This window comes from Fundulus heteroclitus, chromosome 10 (genome assembly GCF_011125445.2).
Source record: "Fundulus heteroclitus isolate FHET01 chromosome 10, MU-UCD_Fhet_4.1, whole genome shotgun sequence".
In the NCBI taxonomy this organism is placed as follows: Eukaryota; Metazoa; Chordata; class Actinopteri; order Cyprinodontiformes; family Fundulidae; genus Fundulus; species Fundulus heteroclitus.
The window spans coordinates 8815992-8836246 of record NC_046370.1 but is presented as its reverse complement, the minus strand read 5'-3'; the positions used below and the strand labels follow the sequence as shown (position 1 = coordinate 8836246).

The window sequence follows — 20255 nt, the reverse complement described above, 5'->3', positions numbered from 1 at the left end:
TCCCCTCCCACCCCCACTCCACCCTCCTCCACGCTGACTCCTAATGCTTGTGCTCTCCTCCTCTGTGTTATAGGATTGTGTTGGTCAGAAGAGAAAGGCTGATTCAGAGGCACATGGAGAGGCTGAGGGCTAACCCGCGCAGGAATGAGGTAGACGTGGACGCCTTGCGCTGGAATCCTTCCATGACTCTGAACGCTGTCCTGTCTGAGGAGGAGAGAGAGGCAGAGATGGATGTAGGTGTCTTTGCTCGAGTAGACAATACATGCACACTTCAGAAAATTAAAGTGTCATCAAAAAAAATAGCATTTATTTCAGAAGCTCATTTGAAAAGGGGACATTTTACATAGCTTGTTTACATACAGTTTTAGTTCAACCATGTATGTGCAGTCCATTTTCTCCTTAGCACAGGTCAGATTCTACTGACGGTCTCTGGTTCAGGGACAGCTTAACACAAGGAATGTCCTGTGCATCTTTTCTAACCCATTTCATCCTTCCACTCAACCTTCCATTAACATAGAGGGCACTGCTTCTTTAACAGCAACATTTCTGAGATAAAAATAATTTTTTTTAATTGCCCTTTATTCCCTAGAAACGTATTTTGGGGATGTCATTAGCTGTAAATCACTGTCAACATTAGCAGAAATTAATGTTCAATATATATTGCTCCGTCTGCAATAAATGTATACAACACGTGTTTCACTTTTGGAACAAAAATACTAAAACAAATAAACTTCTCAATATGTTAAAGTATCGAGACGTACCCATATGTTGTTGTCTCCACGAATCTGAAATGCTTTTAGCAGACCTGAGTTCGATTGAGGAGTTCAAATTGAAGCCGATAATGAGAAGTTCACTCTGACTTTCACCAGGCATCTAATGTTGTGCAAAATTGCCCCTGAATCATCCTATAATTGATAGTGCTGAATAAACCATGACATGCAATCTCTGTACAGTTGCTTAACGGAAATGTTTTCATGCTGACGGGCAGACATCCAATCAGGATGCCGCTCGTATTATCCGGAGTGATAATACGCAATGATTCATTTGTCACGATGTTAATTCAGATCTCTTGTTTTCCCATTAGCCTCGTTGCTCAGATGTGTTTTTTTTTCTTTCTTTATCCATGCATGCTCTTCTTCCCGGTGATAATGGGTCTTGTCCGTTTAATTACCAGGCCGAGCGGCTGAAGGAGCAGGCCAGCTGCTGGGAGAAGGAGGAGAGGGAAGGCTACATGATGACTCACGGGAGCCGGCAACCTCTCACCAAGGTCCACTGCAAGATACCGTACAGGACCTACGAGCGCCGGCCAGCTCCCCCCTGGACCAGGCGCATCCAGCGACCGGAGGTCATCAGCGACGGCGACGACGACGATGATGACGACTCCGACGGCTCGCCACCCATCCTGACGAAAGCTCACGCGATGCTTACAGCCAAGAGAAAGGTGACTTCTGGTGTTAGATCGTGTGATCCTTCTTTTCTAGGCGTGATTATCACATTGATAAGTCTTTAGCTGGATATTTCCCCTCATTAAACAGCCTCTCATTCACTTGCATGTGATATAAGTTTTAATAATTGCTCGTAAATTGTGCACAGGCCCCAGTAGCTTCATTCTGTCTTCTGGAGCCTCGCCTGTGTGCCTGCAGCAGCAGATAATGGATTGTGTTTTCACTGCTGGTGTCGAGACTTTGCAGGCTAAACCTTGTTCTATTGTCAGCGGTCATGGTTAATTTACCGCCCTCTTCTGTTGCTCCTCACATCTGTTCTTTCTATAAGGCACTGCCCCCTTGTGCTGCAGATAATATTACAACGAACCACAAAACTGCCTGATACTGGCCGGCTGAGTTTATTTAGTGCCTTAGTTACAGTATTGATTTCACATTCTGCTTGTGAAGGGGTTTTGAAGAAGAGTCGCAGGCGAGTCGGTGGGAAACAACTGAAGAATGTAAAATACAGACCGTGGTCTGCTTGCTCTTGACTTTCTCATTTGTGGTTTTCCACACTGTGCTTCGTTGCTTTTCAGACTGCATCTCGTTTCACTCCCTCCCCATCATTCATAGCCCTTGACCCTACATTTCTAATGGGGTAGGGCATCCCAGATTTATTTCTGCAGAGTAGGGGGAGGGGGAAAGAATATTTCTGCACTTGCAATTACACTCTCAGATGTAAAGATTTTCTCAGTTAACATATTTTTAATGCCATCGTAATCCCTGCATTGTCTACTTTGAAGCGATCCTGTATTGTAATTACATTTATTAACATTGATTGTTCTAAAAAGTATAACCATTGGACAAAATAGAGTATGCTGACAGTCAGACTAATCATAAATACTTACTGTCATGCAGTAAATATTGAAGCAACTTGAGTTTGTTCAGATGTTTTCAGGTTAAACACACCAATGTAAATGGATTTCAGGTAATAGCTTGCCTTCAGAAGTCATGTTATTAGTAAAGAGAGCCCACCTCTCTAATTTAATCTCAGGGTAAATCCAGATGTCTGTCAAGGGCCCCAGATGTTTGTGAGAGAACATTAGTGAACAAACAGCGTCATTAAGACCAGGGAACACACACACATGTCAGGAATAAGGTTTCTGGAGAAGGTTAAAGCAGAATTAGGCTCTAAAATATTATCCTAAGCTTTGAACAATTCACAGAGCTCCGTTCAATTGGAAAATGGAAATAGTATAAAAGAACTGCAGAGTTACCAGAGGGCTCTTAGTAACTCTGGAGGAGTCGCAGAGTCCCACAGCTTCAATAAAAAGATCTGAAGGTTAGACAAAACATAGCAAACTTAGGAAAAAGTGAGAGCAGCACTCAAGCTTTTGGCCTACTGCTAAACATTGTGTGTAGTGAAATAATAACAGCGCCCATCACCCTGAACTCACAGTGTGATGCTCGGCCATGGTGCTGGCATGCTTTAGGGATGCTTTTGTTTCAGCAACTGGTCAGAGTTGAATGGGGAGATGGATGGAGCTGAACACAGGGCAGTCCTGGAAGGGAAACTTATTAGAAGCGGCAAAAAGTCTCTAGATTTGCAAAGCTGGTAGAGACACACCAAAGGACTTAAAACTGTAAATTGGAGCAAAAGGTGATTCTATAAAGTGTTGACTCAGGGCTACTTAATATAAATTAAAGCCACACTTTTCACATTTTTGTTAGTAAAAATAAATAAATCACAAAACAATGTGTAATTTTCCTTCTCACTTCGTCTCACTTTGATTTTTGGTGTATTTGTCTTTCAGAGCACAGTGGTTCTTAAGAAGCGAGGGCGTAAAAGGAAGCGAATCAACAGCAGCGTAACTACAGAAACAATCTCAGAGACCACAGAGGTCCTGAACGAACCGTTTGACAACTCCGAGGATGAACGTCCGATGCCCCGACTGGAGCACAACTCCAGGACGGGAAGGATGGAGGAAGACGACGATGACGACGATGAGGAGGAGGAGACGCAAACATACAAGATATCAGCTTTACCAATGAAACGGCGAAGAGGTCGCCCGAGGCTTGAAAAAAATGCGCACAAAGACAATCTTGAGCACTGGAATGAAGGTAATTTCATCGAATTAAAAAAATCATTATTCATAAATGTGGGCAAATTTGTTGGCAAGCTGAACTGAAAATTGGAAAAATCTAAATTTAAGGCCTTAAAAAGTCTTCATAGAATTGTCATGTTCAAGTCTTACATTTTTTTAATAGGTCTTAGATATCTTTGGTCTATTTTTCAAATGCACAGTAAAATGCTCCGCGACTCTGAATTGTGCTTTATTAAATGTATTTACAATTAAAAACGCGCAGCCAGCCAACCAGCTTTAATGTTATCGGTTAGTCCGTACCACTCCGTGTGCGGAAACAGTATTGCAGCTGTTGTCGTGGGAAAATGCAAATTTAGCTAATCTTGGCAGCAAAAGAACCCGTTTAAGGCTTGATTAAATCCACTAAAAATACCAACTTCAGCTTTTTGGTGCTTATAAAAAACAACTAACAACATAAAAGTTGGAATGATGGTAGTCCAGGCGTTTGGGTCCGGATTAAAAAGTGCCGGTAGAGCCGTGAACGATCAGAGATAGACGACAGCTATCAGTCAGTTCTACAGGGGTTCATCCTCAGAGGGCCAACAGTTCTGCAACTCCCGTTACGACCTCCATGTTTTCTTCGGATCAGTACCGACATTACGAGCGGAGGTTCTCTGGGTTCTCCACGCAGTGACTACAAGCCACTCGTGCTGCACAAATGGCTCCAAATGCATCAAGTCATTTAGGATAAAACTGATCACATGACCCGCGTCAGACTAGCGGACTTTATCAGGACAGAAATCAATGCTAAAGTGACTGAGCCGTTCAGCCAGAATCAAACAGCTGGGCCGACGTGGACGTTTATGGGCGAGGGCCAACGACTGAATGAAGCTCGTTAAAGGGAGTAAATGTATTTTAGCTATTACTGACACATTTATTATATTTAGTTAAGTAATTGGTAAAATAACTTCTGAAGTAATAACTGTTTGATCATAACATCAGATTCAATATTTAAAGATGAGATAACCAGACAGACAAATGTATAAGGTTATGTGCAAATTTGGAAAATTTAAGGACTAAAATAAACACAAATTCATGCAGAAGAAACATATCCAAATCCATATTTTTCTACATAAAACTTATGAAAACAATACCTACAGTAGGTATTGCATATTAATCAGAGCAGTGCTAAGTCCTTCCATTAATAAGATCTACTGTATATTTATTTGAGCCAGGACCTCATGGCAAAGCAGGCTCAATAGACAATAAATAACGTTAAAACGGCAAAGCTTGTTTACTATCAGTAAGTCTCTCTGGTTAAATAGGTTTTTTAATTCAGTGAAGTTACTCGTGGTGGGTAGAGTTGCCAGTAAAAGCAAAGATCGCTTTGCAGTGATACTACTAAAAGTAATTTTTTTCCAAAAAGTTATTCGAATAAATGTATCTGAAATGTGAGTAATTTTATGAATGCGATTGTTCTGGACGTTTCTGTATGTAGGTCTTAAACTTCATTTTTAGTGGTCTTAAAAGGGTCTTAAAAAGTATTACATATGTGTTGGTGATACCTGCAGAAACCCTGTAGATTAGAAACAAAGTGAACCTTCTTCCATAGTCACCACAAATAAAACCCTTAGAAAATCTCTGCAGCGAGGCGAAGAGAGGAGAATATTGGACCCAGTAACAACTTTGCCACCGGGGATTTAATTTTTTACTTCTAAAGAAGGTATTTAATTTTTTCCCCCTCAATGAACTTTAATTTATCAGATTTTTGTAAAGAACAGACAACTGCAATGGAAGATCAATGTCGTTTTAATGCTTTTACACGACTTGCCAACAAAACTGTCTCCAACTCTACGTTAAACATCTTGTCCTTCCTGGAATTCAGAGTCTTGAGGTTTTTGTTCGGTTTGCTCTTTAATTCACAGGAAGTGGACTCGTCTCAAAGAGACCCAGCAGACCCCGTCCAGTGAAACGGAAGAAAGGCTGGCCCAAGGGGGTTAAACGCGGCCCTCCCAAGTGGAGGCTCAAAAACGAACGCAAGATGGGCTTTAAGCTGAACCTCTACACGCCACCTGAAACGCCCATGGAGGCGGAGCAGCACCATATTCGCACCGACGACGCAAAACACGCACCGGACCAGGAGCTGTTCAGTGGAGACGAGGAGACTAAAGCGGGCGGGTCTTTGGACAGTCTGGATCTACTGCAGGAGGGGCTCCACTCAGAGCCCCCCAGCCCTGCTGATCACGGCTCCCAGACTTCGAGCTCGCCCGGAGGATCGCCGGTGCCTTCGCCGGTGCCTTCGCCGGTGTGTTCACCTGCTCTCTCCGTTGAGGCTCCCTCCCCACAGCCCGCCGACAGGACTGACTCACCGGAAGCGCCAGGGGACGACCAGCAAGAGAGCGGGCATGAGCCGGTCTCCCCCGCCAAAGACGCGGAGGACGACTGCGAGAGGGCTGCGTCACCCGAGAACAACAGCGGGGAAAATGACGAGGAGGAGCAGAGAGCTCGGATAGAGGACCAGGTTGCCAACGACGAAAAGCGCAGCAAGAAGGAAGTGTCTGAAAGCGGCGCGGAGGAGTCGGAGCAAAGTTCGAAAGAAACACCAAATGTCACTCAAGCTTTTTTAGATCCAAAAGAAGACGACAGCTCTGACCTAAGTCAGCAGGTTTCTAAAGAGCCGTGCAGCGAAGAGGTGCCGGTTGGTGCTGCAGAAAAGCTGCCGAATGCGGCGACAGAACCCACGGTGGAGACGCCGCCCCCTACGGCAGCAGTAGTCGCTTCCATAGCCCCTCCAGACTCTGACAATCCAGCAGACTCTGAGTCTGAGGAGGAAAGCACGCCCAGTCCTGCTCCAAACCAGCCATCTCTTCCACCCACGGGAAGGTGCGCGCTCAGCCCCGTGCTGAGAGAGGATCCCCCCGTCTGCACGGAGTTTGACTCAGAGACGGCCCAAGCTGTTCAGTCGCTGACGCACGAAAGCGAAGGAGAGACGGTGTTCCAGGACTGCGCCGAGAGCCAGGAGCCGTGCAGGAGCCTGCAGACCTACACCCACGTGGCCCAGAGCCCTCAGCTCACGCCGCTGGACGACTGCCCTCAGTCGGACCACAGCAGCCCCCTCTCCTCCGCGCAGTCCCATCCCAGCCAATCAGTGCGCTCCGTCAACAGCCCAGCCGTCTCCATCCTGGAGAGCGGCTACACTCAGATAAGCCCCGACCACAGTGCCATATCGGTGCCCTCGCTCCACAACATGGAGACCAGCCCCATGATGGACGTGCCGTCGGTGTCGGATCACTCCCAGCAGGTGGTGGACAGCGGCTTCAGTGACCTGGGCAGCATCGAGAGCACCACGGAGAACTACGAGAACCCCAGCAGCTACGACTCCACCATGGGGGGCAGCATCTGTGGCGCAGGCCCCTCCCAGAACAGCTGCTCCTACGGCAACATCCCCCCCAGCGGCCTGCCCCAGAGCAGCTGCGCCGTGAGCCAGCAAATGGCCGCCGTCAATCCCGGCGGCTGCGGGATGATTCAGCAGAACAGCCTGAGCTCGCCGCCGCACTGCGGCGTCAAGTCGCCGCAGGGCTGCGTGGTGGTGGAGAGGCCCCCCAGCAACTCCCAGCACAACCAACACAGCCAGCGCAGCCAACACAGCTCTCACAGCAGGCATGGCCCGCCACACAATCAGCACAGCCAACACAATCAGCACGCCCCACACAATCAGCTCAGTCAACACAACCAGCACAGCCACCACCACAATCACCACCTGCAGCACAATCAGCTCGGCCAGCACAATCAGCACGCTCAGCACGGCCTTCACAGCCAGCAGCAGCAGCCACCCTTGGCCCAGTGCTCCATCGCCCCCAACTTCACCACCACCATGCAGCTGGCAGACATCCCCGAGTCCGGCAACCCCAACTTCGCCCTCTACGAGAGGATCAACCCTCAGGGGGAGTACGGCGCCGGCCACTACTCCCAGTCGTCCGGCCTCAGCCTGGCCAAGCTGCAGCAGTTCACCAACTCGTTCATCGACCACCCATTCAACCACGCGGCCTCACACCCCATCACGTCGTACGCAAACAACCCTTCGCTGTCGTCGCAGCACTCCGGCCTGGTGTCCTTACCCCAGACCCCACACAGAGTCCCCAACCCGCAGGTGCAGGCCACCATGACCCCGCCCCCCAACCTCGGCTCCCCCTCGTCCATGATGCTGCAGCCCAACATGGCCATCTCCCGCTCGCAGCGCGTGCCCCAGATGCCGTCGAAGAACCACGCGTCGGCGCGCTCCAAGCCGGCGCCGTTCGCCCACAACCACCAGCACCAGATGTACACCCGGGCGCCGCAGGCCGTCGCCATGCAGGCGCCGTCCAGGACGCTGGCGGCCATGCCCCGCGTGAACATGAGCATCATGCCGGCGCCGGGCTACAACGTCAACTCCATGAACATGTCGTCCCTCAACGCCATGAACGGCTACGGCATGAGCCAGCCCATGATGAACAGCGGCTACCATGGCAACCACGCCTATATGAACCAGTCCCCCCAGTACTCTATGCAGATGGGCATGATGGGAACGCAGCCATACCCCCAGCAGTCCATGCAGGCTCCGCCACATGGCAACATGGTGTACCCTCCAGCTGGTCACCATGGTTACATGAACACGGGCATGTCCAAGCAGTCGCTGAAAGGTCCCCTAATCAGGCGGTAACTCTCCGCAGGACAGAGCTGCTTCTTCTCCTGTGCATTTGGCTGTTTTTAAAACATGCACTGATCAGGCCTTGCTTTCTTCTTCTTCTTTTTTCTTTTTCTTTTTTTTTATTTCATGTTTTTGGTGTCTTTTTTTTTTCTTTTCCTGATGTTTGTTACTTAAAAAAAAAAAAAAGAAAAAAAAAAGAAAAAACCAGCAGCAGCACTTGTAAAGAATGCAAAAACTTTCATCCGTGAGGTAACTTCTAAAGCTAACGTTTAAAAAAAAAGTATTTTTGTTCCTCCAGCCTTACATCCTTAAGATGAAAATCTATTTAATTAGTGTTAGTGTCTCTGACGTGTCTTTAGGCAAAGGCGGGTTCGGAGCTCAGCCGTAGACGTTTCATCAGTGTAGCAGCCTGAAATGAAGCCATTTAATGCGCCTGCTGCTGCGAGTGGAAATAGTGGCTGTTCAGTGTACCTGTCTAACAGTGCTGACAATTAGTTTGTACTATACTCATGCCTTTGTATATTTAAATTATTGTACTTATTTTGTAAAGTGATTAAAAAAAAGCATGCTTCAGTCTCTGTTAGTGACAGTGCATTGAGTAGTACTGTACAAGTGTTGTGCTTAATAGCAAGCCATTTAAAAAAAAAAATATATGGCCTTTATTAGGTTTCCCTTCACAGGGGAGAAAGATGAAACTATATTTTATTAAATCTAATAATGTAAAAAAATGTAAACTTAGTCTTCTTTTTTTTTTTTTTTTTTTCCGTTTTGGTTTTCGAGAGGTTTTATCGCGATGTATGTATAATTCTGAAGCCTTTTGTAACGGATCTCCTCGAGGCAGCTTTCTGTTTAATAAAACAGACTGATTTCTGTCAATAAAAATAACAAAGCATATCTCAGTGTTTGTACCCTGAAGAAGAAAGAAAAAGAAAAATCTGAAACATTTCAAAGTGTCCCGAAATGTGGCAGAATTAAAAAAAAAAAGAACTAAATGATTATAATGATGAATAACAATAAAGATATAAATCTAGTCCAAAGTTGATATTTTACATAATGCCTTTAAAGCTACGTTTTCATTCCATGTGTAGATTTGTTTTCTATCTTTATAAAACGTTGGATTTATATTTTACCGAATTGTAGAAGAATAGAGCCTGTGAATAGACCAAACTAAGCTAATGGATTGCATGTAAAACGCAACTTGTACTTGTGTTTTTGTTAATATTGCTCTTTTGTAGCCTTTGTACCTGTACAGAGTTGCTGGTAAGAACAGGGGGGAAATATCTGGCTATGTGCACACAAATCGAACAGAATGACATTCTTGTATTTATGACTTTTTTTTTTTTTTTTCCTTTTGTCAGTCACTTAAAAATGCTGTACATTTTAGCATAAGAATAAATTATGATTGACCATGTAGTTGGATTGTTCTCCTTTTAATCTGAAGCACAGCTTGGATTCCCTCCTTTTTGAAAGCGAAGGTGTCAATCTGGACCAGAACCGTGAAAACGACAGGTGCGGACTGGCTTTTAATGGCCGCGCATGAATATTTGATTAAAGCACAAAGGGTTTGTATTAAGACTAATTTGAGTCTCCAAAAGTTTCTTTATTATAATTTATATTCAAGTACATAAAAAACATTTAATTAACTTTAGCTGACTTGTGTCCTGCTTGTTTTAAATCCCCGGATTTAACTTTGACATTGATTTTTACAGTTTTTTTTTTTAATTGAGACATTTCATTTTGTCCGAGCAGAATCAGACTCCTCTTCCCTCCAGGAGCTGCTGGTCTAGTTGCCTCAGCTGCTTCAGGAAGCCCCAGTTAGGGATGATCCGTCGGCGTCTTTTTACGTGCTCGATGGCGTCCACAACCGTCATGTTCTCGTAGATCATCAGGTAGGCGAGGAAGAGGGTGGCCGAGCGGCTCCTTCCCATCACACAATGCACCAGCAGTTTATCTGGGGATAAATGAAGGGCCAATTTGCTCAACATATTCTATCTGAAGGAGTGGCTGAATAATAAAGTAACAGCAGCTTTACACAACCAGCAGCAAATACAACTATGTGCTATTTAACATTTTATGATCTGTTTTTTTTTTTTTTTTCTTTGCGTATACAGTCCTGTGCAAAAGCATTAATAAGTTCACCAACACAAAGCAGGTCATAAATTTTAGAGTGAAAGGGTAATGATCCATAGTTTTACAAATGCAAGACTGGGGTCATTATTTTAAAGTCTCAGCACAGATCACTGCAAAAAGGGAACTAAAAGTAAGTCAACTCAAATACAAATGAGTATTTGTCCTTGATCTGAGCAGGTAAATAATATGATCTGCCAATGGAATAAAATGGTTGCACTTAAAATAAGAGCAATTCATCTTCATTTTATTTCAAGTGCAGTATATCTAATCTTATTTTAAGGGTAAAAATACTCATTCCATTGGCAGATAATCTTATTTACCTGCTCAAATCAAGGACAAATACACTCATTTCAAGACAATTTTACTTAGTTTTAGTTTCCTTTTTGCAGTGTAAGGTCTCAACTATTCCATCATACGTAGGTTTTGAACCGTTGCAGCTCTGACTCAAGGTTTAGGATTGAACTTGGTTTAGGGTCCTGCTGGAATTTGAATTTGAACCAGCACCTCCAGTCTCCAGCTGTATGCCCTGCATTTAGATCCATTCATCTACGCATCAAGCCCGACTCTCCTGTTGAAGAAAAGCAACTACAGCACGATGCTGCCACCACCGTGTTTCACCATGGGATTGTCGAGGATTTTGCATACAGGCCAGAAAGTTATTTTTAGGCTGATTCTAATGCACCGCACACATTTTAGATCTTTATTTCCAAGCAGTTTTGAACACCTTGTATGATGTTTCTTCCGCTATATAACTGAGCTACTTTGTGTTGGTCTATCCCCATAAGAGCTCCATAAAATTCATTAAAGTTTGTTGTTGTGGTAAGATGATAAAAGGTATGAAAACTTTTGCGACACATTGCGGTCTGCATGACAGAAAACTGTTAAAAAAATTGTCTTACTCTGAGGGTTTCCTAGTGTCTCCTGAATGAACTTGGCGGCAGAGAAGAAGTGCTGGCTGAGGTCAAATGTAGGGACGTCTTCTGCCACCACACCGTAGTAAACAACGTCCATGTCGCCGTAGTAACCAGGTCCGGTGTCCACGTTGTTCCACGTCCCCTCTGCTGCGTTCAAAATGTGAGTAATCCCCAGGCTCTTCAGGGTAAACTTGTCCTTTGCCGTCTGCCTTCAGGAAGCCGAGAGAAATGACCCGTTAATACCCGATAATGCTGGGAAAAAGTGTTCACCCCCTTGTGGATTTCTTCTGTTTTTGTTTTTCATAATGTAAAATTTGGAGAAGAGTCAAAGATAACCACGTCTGCGCTTCCCTACTGGATGTGTTGACCCTTCGATCCGATCTCAAAAAAGCATGTATGGATGGATGATTAAAGATAACCTGAGTAGATAAACAGTAAGTTTCAAAGGCTTCCTTTTGTTAAGAGAAATATGCTATCCAAAACCATTTAGCTCTGTGTGAATGTAGAATTGCCCCCATTGCCCATGCCAAGGCTCAGTTATCCAGCATGTTTGCTATCGCCCCCCATTGTTAAGTGGTGATGTAATCATCTGGTTAAAGATATTCCTTGGGTCCATGTTTATTAGAAACACCCAATCCTGATTACTATCAGATATGTAGAATAAAAATGAAGTAGGCCCAAATATCTAAAAAAACAACTCATCATGATCTAAATAAGTCAGAAAATATTTACAGAGCCATTTATGAGGCTATTGAACTCCAGCAAACCACAGTAGGAGCCATTTGGCTCAAATAGAGAAAACATGAGACAGTGGTGAACCTAGCCTACCATACTCATATTGATAACTCATCAAGGAGGTCACACAAGTTACAAATACACTGCAAAAACGGAACTAGAAATAAGTAAAATGATCTTAAAATGAGTGTATTTGCCATTGATTTGAGCAGGTAAATAAGATGATTTGCCAATGGAATAAGATTTTTGCACTTAAAATAGGAACAATTCATCTCCATCATCTTATTTCAAGGGAAGGATGTCTAATTATCTTAATTTAGGGGTCAAAATACTCACTCCATTGGCAGATAATCTTATTTACCTGCCCAAATCAAGGATAAATACACTAACTTTAAGAATATTTTACTTATTTTTAGATCAGTTTTTGTAGTGTATCTAAAACACAGCCTCAGGTATACTCGTATATCAACAACAGGAAAGACACCGGGCAAAAATAGAACTCATGGGAGGGATTCAAGTAAAAACAACAAATCTGCTGGTTTTCTGTGGTCCGACGAGACAAGAGTGGAACTTTTTGGAACGTGTGGTTCTTGGCCTGCTTTGTTGCTTCAGGACCTGGACATCTTGCTATAATTGATGGAACTATGAATTCTGACCTAAAGGCAGAAAACCTGAAGGAGACAGTCTGGCTATCAGTGTGTCTCTTGAACGGCTAAAAAAAAGAAAGACAAACATGGGTTTTGGAGACTTTATCTAGTCAAAGTCCGGCTAAAATCTGATTAAGACATGTGGCATGACCTTAAATGGACAGATCATGCCGGAAACCCTTTTAATATTTCCTGAACTGAACTGAACAGTGCGCCTAACTTCCTCAACAACCATGCAGAAGACTCATTGCCAGTCATCAGGAAGGCCCAATGGTCATCCAGGCATTAGGTGTGGGGGTGGATTACTTTTTCTCACAGGGCCAGTTAGGTTTGAATTGTGTTTTCGAGACAAGAAATAATCATTTTAAAACTGCGTTTTGTTTTTGATTCAGGTTATGTTTGATATTTGAATTTGTTTGTCGATCTGAAACTTTAAGGTGAGATACAAAAAAAAAGAAAAAACAAGAGCAGAAGAAATCTATAAAGGGTCAAACCTTTTTTTTCCCCCCACAGCACACTGTGTATTTTTAGACAGTCCGGTGCTTTTTTTTTACTCACTCATCTCCAATGTAGACGTTAGGCCAGACCTCGTTGACATGAGTGTAAGCCACGCTCCCACGGTTGAGGATTTTCTCCAGCTCGTAGCCCCCAGGTGTGACATAATCGTCCGCTGAGCTGGACTCCTCTGCCGCTTTAGTAACGTTTATCTTTGATCCAGTCTTTGACTTATGAGAAGCCATATTTCTCTCACCGTGGCTCCCTTCCACGCATGGCTTCCATGCCTGAAGTCGCGGAAAAAGCGCACGTCTCGGTTTTTATCTTCAACGTGCATCTTCAGCTCCACTCACCGAGACGTGTGAGGGACCTCCGTTTTTCACCCCCCCCCCCCCTGCCAGCTTTCTTTGGAGGCAGAACACGGTGAAGGGTTCGTTTCTGGGCGCAGATTGTGTAACCTCCTCTCTCTGTGACGGGGCATCGAATGCAGAGGGATATTTTTAGGGCTGTGATGTGGCAGGGACCCCCGTGACCTTAGCTGCCATGTTTTCCCTGCCTGTGGGGAAAAAAGCTTCCACCCAGCCCAGTCCATGCCATCCACGTCTAAACGCGCGGCTTTAATCTCCGCTGCTGGCGGCAAGCTGTGCTTAACCAAACTCTGCGCCAGCCAGAGGATACCCACACATGCAATGCAAGCGAACAGGGCACTCTGAGGCCTTTTCCTCCTTGAAATCGCATCAGTCTCTCTCAGCCTTTTCCGCGTGTCTTCAGATGCTGAGGGGGGGAAAGAAAGCATGTAAGTGCAGCCTTACAACACCCATTAACGATGGTCTGCATCCCCCGCAGCCTCTCGGGGTGGGCCCGTAGGCTACAGCTGAAACGTGTCAGACGGCTCGACAGATGAGGGTTTTTTTTTTTTTTTTTTCGCTGCGATGGCACATGCCTTTGATTCCCCATTATATGATACGCACGGTCCACTCAGAGATCTAAACGCGAGCCCCCCCCAAAAAAAACGGCGGAGCGTGATGATGGCTGCGTTGCAGGATGGCGGGAAGAAGCTGCTAACATGTCAGACTGAGTTTTCACACCATCAGGCCCCCTTTATCCACCCCCCCTCCTCATATCTTCATACCCCGCCATCATTCATTCTGACAGTGAAATCATTAAACCTGTGATATCCAATTCCTTTTATTTTGACAGCATCTTTCTGCCAGCGAGCTCCGGAGAGCATTTCTTATTAAGATGGCTTCTGCTTTTCATCTCTTTCAAAGTCTGACCTGAATCTGTATACTCTCTCAGAACCACGATGGCATTTTTTTTTTTTTTTTTTTTTTTTTTGTCATTTCGCATCAAGCCTTTTTAGAGATTTTACAGTTTTAACCATACTTCACTGGACTGAAGTGAATACCTAAGTGGAGCATTGTTTATTTATAGGCATAAGCTGCTTCTGTCTTGTTTCAGTGCAGCAGGGGTCTTGGCGGTCGATACTGATGCTTGTGTGTTTTAGACACCATCCCTAAAGGAAACCATGTTCTGCAGATTTGAGATCCATCATGGGACGTTTTCGCTGACGATAAATACATCTTTTTTTTATCTCCTTTTTTGTTGTTGTCAAACATTGCAGTTATTCAGATGTCAAGAGGGTTTTGAGTGCATATACCATACATGACAAGTTTAGTTGCAAAATGATCCACACCTCTTGCGCATAATTGTGAAGTAGAAAGAAAGTGATACATGGTTTTAACTGTTTTTCTCTACCAATATGTGAAAATGGCAGAGTGTGTTTGTAATCAGCCCTCCTGAGTCAGTGCTTATAGATCCACTTGCAATTATAGCTGCAAGTCTTTTGGTCACTTTGGTCTTCAAAGTACCCCATGCTCAGTCAGACTGAGTGGTTAGTTTCTATTAACACTCAACCATCAACTGGATCTAGGTCTGGACTTTGACTGGACCGTTCTAAACCATGAATATTCTTTGACCTAAACATTTTATTGCATGTTTAGGGTCTTTGTGCTGCTGGAAGGTGAATGGCCGCCCCAGCTATTGCAAATGTCGGGTAGCCACCAGCGTGTTTTCATTCAGGACGTTCAGCTTGTGTTTAGCTCCATCCATCTTCCCATCAACTCTGACCAACACCCTCTCCAAACCGAAGAAAATCATCCCCCAAATATCAAAATTTTAAAAAGTTCAGAGGGTGTTAATATTTTTTAAAAACACAGCACATAAACATTTATTCTTGTTCTTTTCCAACAATTTTATGGGTTTTACAACAGTTTTTCATTTACATTTTTGCTAAAGAGATTTTACACACGTTTGTCAAGCCTTTTTAAGCATGCAGTCTAGCAAGCATGTCTGTAATGCTGTGACATATATAGCAGTGAATTACACATAATTGTAAACATTTTTCAAAAAGGGCTCTGTACTTGCAGCAAGAAGGTCCTGGGTTCAAATCCCATTATGGGGTCTTTCGGCATGGAGTTCGCATGTTCTCCTTGTGCATGTCTGGGTTCTCTCCGGGTACTCCGGCTTCCTCCCACAGTCCAAAAATATATCTGTTTTGTTACGGGTCTCTCCAAATTGCCCTTAGGTGTGAGCATGGTTGTCCTCTGTGTCTCTGTGTTTCCCTGTGATGGACTGCTGACCTGTTCAGGGTATTACCCGCCTCTCCCCTAATGACAGGTGGAGACCATGACCATGCACGGATAAACATCTATAGACGATGGATGGATTTTCAAATAGGTTGCACTGCAAAGTTGAAAAAAAAAAATACACACACCATTGTTTTTTTGCTTTTTTATTTTTATTTGAAAAAGTATTGAGGATGCATGAAATGAAACCTACCTAAAGCAGTCCATAATCCCCAAGTTTCTCTCCATGACCGTGTGCTAGGTTTTTTTTTGCAGGGCTAAAGTTGAGTCCAGCTGACAGAGCTGTTTCAGAAACCCGACATTCGGGAGAATGTTTCTGCTCCTACAAACGACCTCCACAGCTTCCACCAGGGTAAGACCCGCTTTGATCATGAGGAAGGCCAGCACAAGGGTTGCTGAGCGGCTGATTCCCCGAGCGCAGTGGACGAGCACCTTACCTGCAAAGAGAAAAGAGAGAGAAGCTGCAGATGTTGGGATTTTCACAACAGAATGTAGAGTGTGTTGAAATCTACACTTTTTTCACATTTTCTCACATTACAACCAAAAGCCTCAGTGTATTTTTATTGGACTTTTAGGTGATTAGACTAGTACATGATGTTAGAGGTTTGGTAAAGGATTTTTTTTATTTTCTTTACAATTACAAAGGTTAAAAGTGTTGCATGCATTTGTATTCAGTCCCGTTTAATTTAATACCCATAAATAAAGCCCGGTGGAACCGGTAAGAAGTAAACAGAGTCCAATGTGGTGTAATTTAACCCCAACTGGTCTTTGAAGGCCTCAGAGGTTTGTTAGAGAACTTTAAGAAGCAAAAAGCATCATTAAGACCAGAGAACACAGCAGACATCAGGGAGAAAGCTTTGAACAGAGTATCGCACAAATGCAAACATACCATGGCACACCTGTCCAACTGAATGGACAGATTAGACGAGGCACGTTTATATTGGATGATGTTAATTGATGTGCCCTGTCCCTTGACAAATAACTCGTCTCTATGCCCCAGTGGGTTGAGGCAGATGAGCATTCATACTGAGCCTGGTGCTGCTGGAGGTTTCTTCCTGTTAAAGGGGAGTTTTCCTCTCCACTGTCGCTTCATGCATGCTCAGTATGAGGGATTGCTGCAAAGCCATCAACAATGCAGACGACTGTCCACTGTGGCTCTACGCTCTTTCATGAGGAGTGAATGCTGCTTGTCAAGACTTGATGCAATCTGCTGGGTTTCATTAGAGAGGAAACTTTTTGACCAATCTGTATAATCTGATCCAATTTAAATAATCTGATTGAATTTTACTTTGGAAAGTGCCTTGAGATGACATGTTTCATGAATTGGTGGTATATAAATAAGATTTAATTGAAGAAAAATTAAAAATGAATTGAAAATGAATTGAAATTAATTAAAAAAATAAACTTTTCATTAATATGAGATATACACTTCCAATAATATTGTTTTCTAGAACCATACACCTGAAATTCAATACAGCCATCAATCACTTTAATTTAAGATGCTGAGATTGTCCATCTTTAACCAACAAATTTTTTACAAATATTGAATAAAAACAAGAGCCTTTAACTGGAGTTGCTTTCCTCATTGATTTTTGTATCAGATGTATTAAAATGTTAGGTCAGAATGATCCACATTAAAACATTCAGCTGGGGACTAAATTACAGGAGACATCTGACTGTTTAGTCTTATTTAGTAATATTTATACTCTCCTTCCTGCAAAGCAAGAAAGCAACAGATTTGAGCAGTGATTTAGTCATAACTCTGCAGATTTTGTTGACATTTAATCCATCTTGGTGATGCATCACATTTGTGCTTCATGAGTTCCCTCCACGCCTTCTTCCTGATGTGGTTTGACTGAATCGTACCTTTCTGACTCAGAGCGCCATGAATGAACTCAGCAGTCTCTGAGAAGAACGGGCTCAGGTCAAATCCGCTGCAGTCTGCTGCTTCCACTCCATGGTACTGTATGTTGGTGTCTTGGTAGAAACGTGGCCCGGTGTCAATGTGCCGAGGGCCATCTGCAGCATTCACCACGTGTGTTATTCCCAGATTCTGTAGCAACGTCGTATCCCGAGCTGTCGCCCTGTAAATAGCACCAGAGATGATGGAGGGACTGTGATTTTCAGCTGTTTTTCTCGCCTGCAGCCATCTCTGGCAGCATATGTTTGGAAAAAAAAAAAATGCATCACTGGTGACTCAAATGTACAGATTTTTCCATATCCGTCCCATCAGTCGGCCGATCATGCGACTTGTTTGTAGAAACTGTTTTGCAATCGGATCAGCACCGTCCCCAAAGTGAGAATGCCACTTACGCGTTCCCGAGGAAGAGGTCGGGCCAAACCTCATTGACAGCTCCGGTGGGACGCCTGTTCTTCAGCAGAAGGCCCAGCAGACTGCAGGTGGGTGGTGTCTGATCCACTGACTCCTCCTCTGAGCTCATACCCGCTATTTCTCACCTCAGCGCTTGTATATGATTACCACGCTTTATATTCCTCTTCATATGTGCCAAAGAGCTAGATGGCTTTTCAAAGGTGGTCCAGAAACAAACAAAGAAAAAAGAAAACTTACTATGGCCCTCGTCTTTGAAAAGCGTGTATTAAACTTTAACTGAACAGCTGCAATGAGCTCTGTTTAGAGTCTGAAATCAGGGTGGTGAACCCGCCGGAAATGGACAGCTGAACATACCAGAGGCCAAACCGAGGCAGTGTGGGCTATTTATTCCTCTGATAAATGTGTCAGAAGCCAAGCTGCACTTTCACAATGGCTATTTTAGTGTTTACGGTGAAGTGGTGATTCAAAGTGGCACCAAAAACACAGCTAAACTATCTTCCAAAAAGACCAATGATTTCACTACTGACAGTGGAACCATTAGAAAACAATATAATCTTTAAAAACTTTCAAAACCACTTTTTTTCAGTTTGCATTAGAGATTTCTGATGATAACTTGTAAAACTGTTGTTTTTTCCTGTATCTAGAGAATTTCTGGGCGAGTTTTTACTCCAGATTTAGATCTAGACTTTGACTAGGCCATTCAAACACATAGTTAGGCTTTGATCCTATCCAATCTATTACAGCTCTGGCTCCATGTTTATGGTTGTTGCTCTGTTTGAAGGTGAAACTTCTCTTGTCTAAAGTCTTTGCAGCCTCTACGTTTACTTTCAGGATTGCTCCATAGTTAGCTCCAGTTACCTTCCCACCAACTCTGACCAACTTTTTTCTTTTAGTCAAAGAAAAGCATCCCCAAAGCATGATGTGTCCACCATTTAGTACTTCTGCAGCTCCTCCAGAGCTTACAAGGGGCATTTTGCCTGCTTCTTTAATGATGCTCTTTATTACAACCTGTCACTTTAGGTGGATGACAATATCTTGGTAGATTTGCAGTGATGCCACATGCTTCTTATTATCAGATGATGGATCGAACGTTGCTCTGTGAGATGTTTAGAGTTTGGGACGTTGTCCACTAGAACCGTGCTTTTAACTTCTCCACAAGCTTATCTCTAACCTCACTGTTATCTTGGTTTTCATGATGCCGTTTGTTTCCCTAATGTTCCGTAATAAATGTCTGCTACCTTCACAGGACAGCAGAATTTATACTCAGATCAAATTAAACACTATGGACTCTCTTTACTGAAAAGGTGACGTCTAAATGCAACTGGTGGCACAGGATTTTCTTAATGCAAACACCTATCTCACTTTGGATTTTGTCAAAAGCAACATTTATCTTTTTTGCACTTAACAGGTGTGTACTACTTTGTGTTGGTCTATTAAATAAAATCTTTTTTATTTTTTAAGTTTTGTTTTTGTAATGTGGGAAAATATGGAAAAGTTAAAAGGATGCAAAAGAAAACTCCACCTTTTAATGGCCTAATATATGGAAGCCAAAAGAAACAATGTTCTTTGTAGTTTATTTTTTACATCATCTGGGCATAAATATTGTTTGATGAAATTTTCACAAGACAACAAATCTTCACTTCATGAACATTTTAATCGTGTTTATATTTTAACATGGCTTCACTTAATTTCTTAAGGCCGATATTTATTTGTTATAATACAGTTTTGTTTTTATTGTGGTATTTCGACACAATGTGCTATCAAAAAAATAAACACACGCTATAAATACAAATGCAATCACACAGGCAATGTTCCTTGCAGAAGAAAAACGCAAATTCAAGCAAAGATGCGTTTTAATCTACTTGTTTAGACTTCAACCCTCGCTTAGATCAGTGGAACCTGCATTTGATTTCATTGGACCACAAACACAAATATGATAGTTCACGTGTTGTTTTGGGGATATGGGTCGGTGTTCAGTTGGTTTTTGTTCTGTTTCTGTGTTAATTTCTGTTGCGTTCACTGGGTTCAGCCAGTCACTCACCGCCTCTCTTTCCTGCTCCTCTCTCAGCTGCTTCCACTCAGCCAGTTAGTCTCACCTGCTTCCTATCTCAGTAATCACTTCTCCGAGTAGATATACTCCTTGATTGCTTGGTTCTTCT

General features: G+C 43.4%; 3 protein-coding genes across 5 annotated transcripts in view; 1 reads left to right on the top strand and 2 right to left on the bottom strand.

The window, feature by feature from the left end:
* kat6b (K(lysine) acetyltransferase 6B) overlaps nucleotides 1-8343 on the top strand; it is a 32530-nt gene extending 24187 nt beyond the window's left edge. The window contains exons 14-17 of the mRNA XM_012865382.3: nucleotides 74-233; nucleotides 1175-1441; nucleotides 3239-3545; nucleotides 5434-8343. Coding sequence (XP_012720836.2) covers nucleotides 74-233; nucleotides 1175-1441; nucleotides 3239-3545; nucleotides 5434-8207 — 3508 coding nt within the window. The 3' untranslated portion in view covers nucleotides 8208-8343. The remainder of the gene's footprint in view (nucleotides 1-73; nucleotides 234-1174; nucleotides 1442-3238; nucleotides 3546-5433) is intronic.
* A 1431-nt stretch (nucleotides 8344-9774) lies between these two features.
* On the bottom strand, nucleotides 9775-13505 carry dusp29 (dual specificity phosphatase 29). The gene is made up of 3 exons (XM_012865386.3): nucleotides 13180-13505; nucleotides 11225-11448; nucleotides 9775-10146 (listed from the first exon to the last, which is right to left on the bottom strand). Exons 1-3 carry the CDS (start codon nucleotides 13359-13361, stop codon nucleotides 9947-9949), a joined length of 606 nt encoding a protein of 201 aa, XP_012720840.1. The 5' UTR covers nucleotides 13362-13505; the 3' UTR covers nucleotides 9775-9946.
* On the bottom strand, nucleotides 13503-18414 carry LOC105928210 (dual specificity phosphatase DUPD1). 3 transcript variants are annotated; one of them, XM_036141920.1, is made up of 4 exons: nucleotides 17972-18171; nucleotides 17631-17848; nucleotides 15958-16201; nucleotides 13503-13890 (listed from the first exon to the last, which is right to left on the bottom strand). In XM_036141920.1, the coding sequence occupies exons 1-3, from the start codon at nucleotides 18109-18111 to the stop codon at nucleotides 16002-16004; spliced, it is 558 nt and encodes a 185-aa protein (XP_035997813.1). In that variant the 5' UTR covers nucleotides 18112-18171; the 3' UTR covers nucleotides 13503-13890; nucleotides 15958-16001. The 3 variants fall into 3 exon arrangements, with proteins under 3 accessions (XP_035997813.1, XP_012720812.2, XP_035997812.1); XM_012865358.3 differs by lacking the exon at nucleotides 13503-13890 and adding an exon at nucleotides 15679-15861 and having other exon boundaries at nucleotides 18078-18414; XM_036141919.1 differs by lacking the exon at nucleotides 13503-13890 and adding an exon at nucleotides 15679-15861.
* Nucleotides 18415-20255: the final 1841 nt, after the last annotated feature.